The sequence below is a fragment of the Anomaloglossus baeobatrachus genome, chromosome 4 (assembly GCF_048569485.1).
Source record: "Anomaloglossus baeobatrachus isolate aAnoBae1 chromosome 4, aAnoBae1.hap1, whole genome shotgun sequence".
NCBI classification, from domain to species: domain Eukaryota; kingdom Metazoa; phylum Chordata; class Amphibia; order Anura; family Aromobatidae; genus Anomaloglossus; species Anomaloglossus baeobatrachus.
Window position 1 is genome coordinate 266,948,097 of NC_134356.1, and position 12,389 is coordinate 266,960,485.

The 12,389-nt window shown below is 42.7% G+C and overlaps 1 protein-coding gene across 1 annotated transcript in view; it reads right to left on the minus strand.

The window, feature by feature from the left end:
* Window positions 1-12,389, minus strand: part of CCDC38 (coiled-coil domain containing 38) — a 108,211-nt gene that overhangs the window by 5,132 nt on the left and 90,690 nt on the right. The window contains exons 10-12 of the mRNA XM_075343438.1: window positions 10,201-10,336; window positions 6,979-7,181; window positions 78-171 (exon numbers count right to left, since the gene is read on the minus strand). Of these exons, the coding sequence (XP_075199553.1) occupies window positions 78-171; window positions 6,979-7,181; window positions 10,201-10,336 (433 nt within the window). The remainder of the gene's footprint in view (window positions 1-77; window positions 172-6,978; window positions 7,182-10,200; window positions 10,337-12,389) is intronic.

Here is a 12,389-nt window from a genome sequence, read left to right on the forward strand (position 1 = left end):
GCTTTATTCAGAAGATGGTGAAAAACCCATTTTAATAAAAGTTTGCAAGTCCAAATTTGTTTGTGTTATAAACTTACAGTTTTGCAGGTGTCTTTGGTTGCTCTTTCCAAGGTTCGTATCATGCGCTGTTCTTGTTTTAATAATTCATCCTTCAATGTTTCTTGACGGATTCTATCACATTTTAATGAAATTATGAAGTGAAATATTTGATTTATCACATTTTAACTACTGTATACATTACAGATACTCTTTCTATAATACAGTGCCTTGCGAAAGTATTAGGCCCCCTTGAATTTTTCAACCTTTTCCCACATTTCAGGCTTCAAACATAAAGATAAAAAATTTAATGTTATGGTAAGGAATCAACAATAAGTGGGACACAATTGTGAAGTTGAACGAAATTTATTGCTTATTTTAAACTTTTGTAAAAAAGAATAAACTGAAAATTGGGGCGTGCAATATTATTTGTCCCCTTTACTTTCAGTGCAGCAAACTCACTCCAGAAGTTCATTGAGAATCTCTGAATGATCGAATGTTGTCCTAAATGACTGAAGATGATAAATAGTGTGTCCACCCATATCCTGTCCACCGCCATTACCGTATTTTTCGGACTATAAGACACATCGGACCATAAGACGCACCCTGGTTTTAGAGGAGGAAAATAAACTTTTTAAGCAAAAAATGTGGTCACGACACACTGTTAGGCTATGTGCCCACGTTGTGTATTTTCATGCAGTTACGCTGCGTTCTGCACCGCAGCGTAACTGCATGCGTCCTGCGTCCCCAGCACAATCTATGAAGATTGTGCCTAATCCATGCCCACGTGGCATATTAGAACACAGTGCTTCGGTTGCTGCCAAAGCGCTGCTTTCCAAAAAGCAACATGTCACTTCTTTCATGCGCTTTGGATGCAGGTCCCGCTCTGTCTATGGGAGGGGCTGCATCCAGAGCGCATGAAATCGGCTTTTCATTACGGACTGTTTCTGCAGCGATTTGAAGCGCACGTGTGCTGTTCAAATTGCTGCAGAAATTTCTGCAGGGACAGAACACAATGTGGGCACATAGCCTTATGGGGTGAGGATCTGCTGCTGACACTGTATGGGGGTAATTTAAAAAAAAATGGCGTGCGGTTCCCCCAATTTTGATAACCAGCTAAGATAAAGTCTCAAAGCTGGGGACTGGTATTTTCAGGCTGGGGAGACTCACATTATTGAGAACCCCCCCCCCAAGCCTAAAAATATCAGCCAGCAGCCACCCAGAATTTCCGCATCCGTTAGATGCGGCAATCCTGGGACTTTTCCCAGCTCATCCCGATTGCCCTGATGCGGTGGCAATCGGGTAATAAGGAGTTAATGACAGCAGCCCATAGCTGCCACTAAGTCCTAGTTTAGTGATGGCAGGCGTCTATGAGACACCCCTCATCACTAAGCTGTAAGTGAAAGTAATAAACACAAACACATAAAAATCCTTTATTTGAAATAAAAGACAAAGAAACACCTTCTTTCACCACTTTATTAACCCTTAAAACACCCAGGTCCGATGTAATCCACATGATGTCCCACGACGCATCCAGCTCTGCTATATCTGACAATCACAGAGAGCAGCAATAGAACACGACCGCTCTCTGTGAGGGTCAGGCCCCAAGTGAAGTGAGTCGCCGGGATCAGTGGTGACTCCAACTGTCACCGCACATCACCTGACTGAAGTCACCGCGGATCTCGCGGTCACTTCAGCCGCGGACGGATTTGCGGTAACAGGTGGAGGACTCCCGCTGTATACTCACCTCTCCTCACTCCACGTAGCATCGCTCGCTTCCTGTCTGTGTGCCAGCTGACCTGTGTGGAGCCGTGTGTACAGCGATGACATCGCTGTGCTCACCGCTCTCTACACAGATCAGCTAGCGGGCAGACAGGAGGACACCGTGATGCTGCAGGGGAACAGTGAGTATACCGTACTTATTCATTGCCCCCCTGCACTGATAATGATGCGATGGGGCAGTGAATACATCTGCACGTGATCACTCCAGGCTGTAGTTGCCTGGGGTGATCACGTGGGCCAGCTCTTTAATATGCGTGCATCTCCCGCCCATCATCCCGCCCACCTGTCAGCGCCACCTTCAGCACTGAGAGATGGGCAGGAGGATGATGGGCGTGCATATCAAATGAGCGGGCCCACGAGGTCAGGGTATCGCTGCTACAGCCTGCTCCTGCCTCTAATGACCCGCTCCACCACCACCACACCCATCTTCACCTGATCCACTACCACCGCACCGCAGCCATTGGACTATAAGTTGCACCCCCCACTTTCCCCCAAAATTGTGGGGGAAAAAAGTGCGTCTTATAGTCCGAAAAATATGGTAACTTGAGAACAGCAGCAGCTATAGGCATAGAAGTGGTATCTAGCTATAGTAAAGTAGCCATGCGCTACGCAATGAAACCACCTATAGCGCCACCTGATTTAAAACCACGGAGTTAGCATTTTTATCTTGAAAACGGAATGAGATAGAGAAAAAAAGTGAATTACAAAGTTGTAGGGCATCATCAATTCAATACAAATCGACACCTTGCATACAGAAATGCTACGATTGGAACGTGTAAAACTCACAAGGCTGCGGAGGTGAAGCAATACCTCATGGACACCTTCCTATAAGTCATTGTGTATGGTGGCTGCATGGAGTGGCCTGCACACTCACCTGACCTGACCCCATTGGACTTCTTTCTGTGAGGTCACATCAAACAGCAGGTGTATGCGACCCCTCCACCAACATTGCAGGACCTACGACGACGTATCACAGATGCTTGTGCAAACGTGTCACCTACCATATTGCACAACGTGCAGCAAGATACAGTATGCTGTCCAGAGCCCAGATGTTCATGGCAGCTGATGGTGGCCACTTTGAGCATCAAAGTTAAATGAACGCCATATGAGTAACCAGTATTCAATGTTTTGGGGGGGTCATGGGTTTCATATCATAGCATTTCTGTATGCAAGGTGTCGATTCATATTGAATTGATGATGCTCTACAATTTTTTAATTCACTTTTTTTCTCTATCTTCTTCCATTTTCAAGATAAAAATGCTAACTCTGTTGTTTTCCACCAGGTGGCGCTATAGGTGGTTTCATTGCATAGCGCATGGCTACTTTACTATATCTAGACACCACTTCTGTGCCTATAGCTGCCGCCATTCTCAAGTTAATGGCGGTGGACAGGATATGGGTGGACAGGATATGGGTGGACACACTGTATGATCCACCTGTGTGCAATCAAGTCTCCGTCTAAATGCACCTGCTCTGTGATAATCTCAGTGTTCTGTTTAAAGCACAGATAGCATCATGAAGACCAAGGAACACAACAGTGATACTGTTGTGGAGAAATTTAAAGCCAGATTTGGTTACAAAAAGATTTCCAAAACTTTAAACATCCCAAGGAGCACTGTGCAAGAGATCATATTGAAATGGAAGGAGTATCATACCACTGCAAATCTACCAAGACTCGGCCGTTCATCCAAACTTTCATCTCAAACAAGGAGAAGACTAATCAGAGATGCAGTCAAGAGGCCCATGATCACTCTGGATGAACTGCAGAGATCTACAGCTGAGGTGGGAGAGTCTGTCCATGGGACAACAATCAGTCGTACACTGCACAAATCTGGCCTTTAGGGAAGAGTGGCAAGAAAAAAGCCATTTCTCAAAGATATCCATAAAAAGTGACATTTAAAGCTTGCCACAAGCCACCTGGGAGACACACCAAACATGTAGAAGAAGGTGCTCTGGTCAGATGAAACCAAAATTGAACTTTTTGGGCACAATGCCAAATGATATGTTTGGCGTAAAAGCAACACAGCTCATCACCCTAAACATACCGTCCCCACTGTCAAACATGGTGGTGGCAGCATCATGGTTTTTGCCTGCTTTTCTTCAGCAGGGACAGGGAAGATGGTTCAAATTGATGGGACGATGGATGGAGCCAAATACAGGACCATTCTTGAAGAAAACTTGTTGGGGTCTGTAAAAGGACGGAAATTTGTCTTCCAACAAGACAATGATCCCAAACATAAAGCAAAATCTACAATGGAATGGTTCACAAATAAACGTATCCAGGTGTTAGAATGGCCAAGTCACAGTCCAGACCTGAATCCAATCGAGAATCTGTTGCAAAGAGCTGAAAACTGCTGTTCACAAACACTCTCCATCCAACCTCACTCAGCTCCAGCTATTTGCAAAGGAAGAATGAGCAGGAATTTCAGTCTCTCGATGTGCACAACTGATAGAGACATACCCCAAGTGACTTGCAGCTGTAATCGCAGCAAAAGGTGGCGCTACAAAGTATTAACTTAAAGGGGACGAATAATATTGCACGCCATAATTTTCAGTTATTTATTTTTTATAAACGTTTAAAATAAGCAATAAATTTCCTTCACCTTCACAATTGTGTCCCACTTGTTGTTGATTCTTCACCATAAAATTAAATTTTTTATCTTTATGTTTAAAGCCTAAAATGTGGGAAAAGGTTGAAAAATTCAAGGGGGCTGAATACTTTCCAAGGCACTGTACTCTAATTAGGTCTTAGGTTTTCAATATTTGCTAAATGCAATATCTCAGGAGAGTAAGTGCATAATCAAAGACTTAGCAAGGCTGTGTTTAATAATTCATTCTGTCCTAGGTTAGCTGTCAATGCAATTTTCCTATTACCAGCACCCAAAATAAAAATGTATCACAGTATATACCAGGCACACACATATGCTAACTCAGTACATACAGTTTCATGAACACTTACAAGTAGAGATGAGCGAACCTGATATGTAACCCAAACAGGTCTCTTTTAAAAAAAAGATTGTGTCAGAGTTCACAGCTGACATCAACCCCAATAGTATTACCTCGATTGTCACCACATGAGGGCAATCGAGAAGAGACAGGCAAAACACCAGAATTGGCGCATCTAATTGATGTGCAATTTCTGGAGCAAATGTCGGTTACTATTTTTAGGTTGGGAGGGGCCAAAAAAACAAGGGCCCTCCCAGCCTGATAAGACTAGCTCCCAGTTGTCTGCTTTACCTTGGCTGGTTATAAAAAAATAGGGCAGAGCCCACACTGGATTTTTATATTATTTAAATAATTAAAAAAAAAATTAAATAATTAAAACAAAGTGTGAAATCCCCTCTATTTTTTAGAACCAGCCAAGGCAAAGCTGACAACTGAGGGTGCAGTTGTCTGCTTTACCTGTGCTGAGTATCAAAAATAGATGGGAGCCCACATTGTTTGTTTGTTGTTTTTTTTTTCTTGTTTTATTATTTATTTTGCTTCCTTCGGCAGCCAATAATATAATAATATTTATTCATTTATATAGCGCTATTAATTCCACAGCACTTTACATACAATGGCAACACTGTCCCCATTGGGGCTCACAATCTAAAGCCAACTATCTCTTACTTCAACCATCAAGTGCATCTGCGCAGGACCTCAATGCCGGTGAGTGTGGATGACGTAGGACACGTCATGCACCTCAACTTCAGAAGAAGGACGACAAAGATGGCCGAAAGAGGAGGCACCGGCACTGGAGAACGGAGACGCCCATATGACCCAACTCCACTGCAGTGACCGTTTAGGTAAGTATTCTAAAGTGATTTTTACATTCTACACAGCGGCCTGGGCTCTTATATACAGCATGTTAGAATGCTGTATATAACAGCCCACTGGTGGTGACCGCAGTGTAAAGGCTCCAAATCTGGTGACAGGTTCCCTTTAAGTGCACATTCCCACCTCCTTGGTTTCCTTTTATCCTTTTAAAAAGCCACAGCTGTCAATCAAAGAAGAGGATGGGGTGGAGTTAGAGGGAAAACAAATATGGGGGAGGTGCACTTAAATGATTATTCCCCCCCATGAAGCATCGAGTGCTTGTACTTGGTTTGAACAATAATTCTGTTCTTTTATTTAAGGAACTTAGGAACAGGACCCATACCCAACATCCATTGTACAGTAGACAAGTGCTAGACTCAAAGGCCAAGCAGACCCTTCTAGTATGAGGGGATCTTATAGTATGGAGAAAAACAGCAATATACAACATCATATTATGAAGCTTTCTTTACCTTTTGGAAGTATTTGATTAAAGTGGTCTTTTCACCTTAGAAATGTATGTAATAAAAGTCTGATAGATGTGGCTCGTACCCAGGATCGCATCTTTCTCCAGACTGGCGGATCGCCATCTCGGGTCCCTTCTAGTCATTTAGATGTTAACATATGAGAAGGTGATCACTATCTTAATTTACTTCTATTGAAGTTAAAAAAAAAAAACACCAGCCAATTGCAGCACAACTGTGTCTCCAGCCAGGGGCAGGGGGTTCTGGAAATTATGCGGGCGTCACACGAGACTCTCTATCGTGCGATATGTCGTCGGGGTCACGGTTTTCGTGACGCACATCCGGCATCGTTTGCGTCGTCGTTTCATGTGACACCTACGAGTGACTCTGAACGTTCTCAAATTGGTTACAAATCGTGTATCGTTGACACGTTGCTCATTTTTAAAAAGTTGTTTATTCTTCTTTGCGCCGGTTGTTCATCGTACCCGGGGTAGCACACATCGCTCCGTGTGACACCCCGGGAACTATGAACTGCAGCTTACCTGCGTCCGCCGGCAACGTCCCGATCATCTCCGCCCCTCCCCTGCTATTGGCCGGCCGCTGTGTGACGTCGCTGTGACGCCGAATGTCCCACCCCCTTCAAAAGTGGATGTTCGCTGCTCACAGCGACGTCGCTCAACAGGTAAGTGCGTGTGACGGGGGTTAACGACTTTGTGCGCCACAAGCAACTAATTGCCCGTGACGCACAAATGACGGGGGCGGGTACGATCGCTCGTGCGATCGCATGATAGATCGTATCGTGTAACGCCCGCATTAGAGTAGGCCTCCCATCTAACAGACTTTTATGGCATATGCTTTGGAAAGAATGCAATTTTAATGGTCAGTATTTCTATATATTTACTTCATCCTCCTTTCTCTTTGCTTTGCTCTTTGTTCCACTTGCACCATTTCCTTTGGAAGAGACTCTAGTAGATCTTGTAAATCCCCATATCGATTTTCAATGCTTGATAACATTTGGACAGGATTTATTGCAGCCTGGGCCTCACCTATGCAACAGGTGTATACATCTGCAATTTTCTTCTTCAGGGTGGATAACATTTTATCCTATGGTAAAAATTTGAAATCCTAATTTAAAAAAAACACTAAAATTGTGATAGAGTTTTGTGTTTGTGTGTGAACAGCTTAAATGTTAAAGCACATTAATCACCAGGATTTTCGTATATAAGCTAAAGCCAGTGCTACACTGGCACTATCAGGCCGATTCTATACATACCTTTAGTGGTCAGATTGGATGTATAGTTTTTGAAATACAGGCAAGTAAAGTTACAGAAATGTACAGCTTTTTGATTGGCAGCAGCTGCCGAATAGCTGATATGTCGGGTTTTGCTATCTATTCCGCCCCTGTCTGCTGCCTGGCCTCTGTAGATGTTAGACTGTATGGGCTGCATTTTGAACACGTCCCTATCATGTGACAGAAATTACTTGTACCTGGAACCTGGAAGGAGCCCATACATTATAGCATCTACGAAGCCCAGGCAGCAGACAGGGGCAGGAATAGATAGCAAAACCTGACCCACATATTAGCTATTTGGCAGCTGCTGCCAATCAAAAAGCTGTACATTTCTGTAACTTTACTTGTCTGTATTTCAAAAACTATACATCAAATGTGACCACTAAAGGTATGTATAGAATCAGCATGATAGCCCCATTATAGCACTGGCTTTAGGTTATATATGAAAATCCTGGTAATTGGTGCGCTTTAAAAGGGCTATCTGTGATGTGACAGCCAAACATAACTCCTAGGGTAGCCATTCCAACACATAGTCTGGTCTGTCCTCAGCGGACTTATTTTGGGACACAACTATGGCTTGGCATACCCTACAATTAACGGGAATGTGTCACAATTTTTATATTAATAATTATTGATTATATGTATTTTTTATACAAAATTAATAATTTGTTTTTATTTATTCATTATTTCTGCAGCCACTGGGGCTTCCGTTCTTATTTGCTGACACACTGCAAATACGGCTGCCTCTGGGTATAGCAGTTTGTGGTCAGTATCTGATCGTATCTCCTATACTATGGCTGCCTCCAGCTGTGACCTGGGCTCTACCCCTGGCCTGTCGAGATCACAGCTGTGGGGGAACCAGGCGTAATTTTGTTGTAGTCTGGATAACTTCCCCTAACTAGATTTTCCCCCAACATTACTCACAGCGTATTCAGCATAAGCGGTGACAGGAGGTGCTGGGATGCGGCGAGTGGTGATCAGAGCATCAAGGTGATGATCAGTAGCCTAACATTGTAACTACCAAGGTGTTCTAACCACTGGAAGTGGAAGCCACATGCGGATTTGAGCGGTGAGAACACTGCTGCGGCGGACACTGCTGCGGAGGACACTGCTTCCTGCTTGGTAGCCTGACGGTAGCACAATGTCAGGCTGCTGATCTGTTCTCACTGCCGCTGTAAAGGCCCAGTCACACACAACGACTTACCAGCGATCCCGAAAACGATGCGACCTGATAGGGATCGCTGGTAAATCGCTGGGAGGTCGCTGGTGAGATGTCACACAGTAGCGACCTGTATACCGATCTCAGCAGTCACTGGGACCCTGTCACACAGTGTCAAACACAGCGATGTGTCCTGCCCAGCAGGACATCGCCTTTGAAGAAAATGGCCTGGACCATTCTGCAATGACTAGAGATCTCGCAGCAGGGGCCTGATCGCTGGTAGGTGTCACACATAACGAGATCGCTAACGGGATCGATACTGCGTCACGGAAACCGTGACTCAGCTGCGATCTCGCTAGCGATCTCATTATGTGTGACGGTACCTTAAGCATTGCATTGTTCAGAGCCCAGCAGTGTAATCACCACTCTGTCCTGTTTTGAACACAGACTGAGCTCTGCTATGTCAGTATAAGCCTTATTCAAACGTCTCTGCATTACAGATATCAAAAAGAGGCTTTACATTGACATAGCAGGCCTGCGTATCTAATTCCATCATGTGTGATGCAGCCCATAGTGAAGCTTATCTAATCCCATCATATGTAATATAGCCCACCGAGCTGCACATAATACAGCCTGCAGAGTTGTTTAGCTAATCCCCATCATGTGTGATACAGCCCGCAGAGCCACGTATCTAATCCCATCATAAGTGATACAGCCTGCAGAGCTGTGTATCCAATCTCCATTATGTGTGATACAACCCGCAGAGCTGTATATCTAAGCTCCAGCGTGTGTGATACAGCTGGCAAAGCTGCGTATCTAATCCCCATTATGTGATACAGACCGCAAAGCTTCATAGCTAATTCCCATCACGTGTGATACAGCTCACAGAGCTATGCATCTAATCCTATCTTGTGTAATACAGCCTATAAAGCTGCACCTAATATACTCTGTGTACCTAATACCAGCATGTGATACACTCTGCATATCTAAACCCAGAGCGTAATAAACTCTACGTATCTAATCTCAGCGCGTTATACACTCCACCTATATGACCTCAACGCGTGATGTATGCTGTGTATCTAACGCCAGTACATGATACACACCACATACTTAACTCCAGCGCGTAATACATGCCACATATCTAACCCCAGCATGTGATACATGCTATGTAGCTGATCCCAGTGCGTGATACTCATGTATCTAACCCCTGCGCATGATACACACCATGTAGCTTACACCAGCATATGATAGACACCACATATTTAACACGAGCATGATACATGTTACATATTTAACCCCAGTGCATGATACAGCCCACATGGCTAATTCATGTGCGTGATACAACGAGTGACACCATCTAACAGGTTCGGAGCTAACAGCAGTCCTTGGTGACACTTTCCACAGCTCAGTATCACTTTACAGTCACCAACAAATTGGAATTAAACTGTGATCGTAAAGTTCAAACTCCCTTATCTTTTTCCAAATACCCGGGCGGCGGGACGGGGGAGTGATGTCAGACACATGTGAGCAGACCCCACCCACATTTACAACAATTGTAATGCGAGCTAGCAGTAGACTAGGTTTTCAGGGTAAATTACAGCAACTGCTACCCCTAGTATTTAAAAGTGGAAAATATCAAAACTTTAAATTATTAGTCAGAAGAAAAAGAAAACCTGATCTTCTAATCTCAAGTTCCCAAGAGTAAACATCTGCACTTTCAGCTCAAGTTCTGCAATCTGTTCTTGTTCTCTGGCCAAGGCCTCCGAAAACTTTTTCTTCTGTTCATTACGAGTTTTTAGTCTCTCGTTCCTGTAGGTCACACAATTAAGAATAAGAATAAAACTACTGTATCTAAATTGTGTATTTTAATACCTTAGTGGCTACCAATATGTCTTTCTATGGTAGTCAATATTGTTCATTATTATTTTTAGACTTTAAAGCGCACCAATCACTAGGATTTTCCTATATAACCTAAAGCCATTGCTATACTGGCACTATCATGCTGATTCTATACATACCTTTAGTTGTGAGATCAGATGTATAGGTTTTAAAACACAATCAAGTAAAGTTTATAAAATGAGCAGCTTTTTGAATGACAGCAGCTGCCAATCAGATAATAGCAGGGGGGTATTCATAGTGATTCCCGCCCCCCTGACTATCCATCCTCCCCCTGTTATTTATGCTAATTCTATTATAGAATCTTTTTACTAAGTGACTAGAAGGACTTGTGCTGATGTCATATCCATGTGACCAGAAGGGCAAGGCATCAGCCAACATAGCTGATACCAGGAAGCAACATTATTTTTCTGTTGGCTGAGGCCCCGCCCCTTCTGGTCACATGGGTATGACATCAGCACAGGTCCTTCTAGCTACTTAGTAAAATGATTCTATAATAGAATTAGCATAAATAACAGGGCAGGCTTTAATAAGATTGCACTGAGATGTCCATGCCCCAGTTGTCAACAGACAGTCGGGGCATGGATGACGGCAGTAATAGACCTGTCATTTTGTGAGATGGGAGGCTGCGACTTCCTAGTAGGGCTGTACCTAAAAGTAAAAATAAGTCCACAGGAAAAAACAAACAAACAAGTTTTAATACATTTTATGTTTTCACATAGGTTCCAACCCTAACTAGGGTTAAGGTAATAAATTATTTTTATTATTAATTAATAAATTATTATTAATAATAAATAATAAAATTATTATATAATTATATATTAATTTAATATTATTTTTTTAAAGGCATATTTCATTACGGGAAAAAAGAAAAACTAGAAGGCCAAAGGGCAAACTCTTTCCATATGCATGTACAGCAGGGTGTGTAGTTCTGCAGATAATGGGGCACGGTGACTCAGTGGTTAGCACTGTTGCTTTACAGTGCTGGAGAAGTTTACTCCGTATTTCTGTAAAGTGCTCTGGAATTATTGGCACTATAGAGTAGTAAGTAAGCATAAAAAACAAATCTGTCACTGTTTTCACATTTTGTAGCCTTTTTGTAAGATTTACAGGAGAAAACAAACAAAAGAAAAACAAAAAAAAAAAAAATCATCAATAAAGCCCTGTTTCTCAGGGATGAAAACCCAATATCAAATTCAAGGATGATACATACAATTTGTACAAACCTGTGGTGAACATCCATGTGCCGCTGCAGCCAATCACTGGTCTCAATCATTGGCTTCAGCAGTCTTATGAATGTATTACCTGTGATTGTTCCAACTACATAAAAACGACCAATGGAGATTTAAAGGGAATCTATCAGATTTTTGCTACCCCATTTTATAGCAGCATGATATAGGGGCAGATTCCAGCAATGTATAACTTACTTTACTGAATGCTAGAGTTTTGATTAAAAACAGTTTTATATGCTGGAGATATACCAGCTCTCTGTATGCTGAGATAACCCACCTACACCAGTGATTCCGTGGACACTGTGCATAGGCAGAAAGCTGCAAATAAGTGGTGGGGGCAGATTTGGACTACATGGCAGCAGGCTAAGTAGTTTTCTGGTGATAACTACATCAAGTAGGCCAGTAAGTGACACATTGCTGGGATCAGGGTCTCTATATTATGCTGCTCTCAGATTAGGTGACAAAAACTTGGTGGCAGAATCCCTTTAAAATGCTTGTATTGTTATTTTTTTCTTCCTTATTTGAATGCCTATGCTTACACATTTTTTTAAAAAAATCTTGTAAAATTCCTTATGGGTCTCTGATTTTAAAACAATAAGGCTCTGAGCCCATATAATTGTAAATGTTTGTAGGCTGGGACGTACTTTCCAAAAGCTACCACTAGATGGTGCTATTATCATGGTTATTGTCTATCACTGTATTTTATTACAGTGACATGTCATTAAAGGGAATCT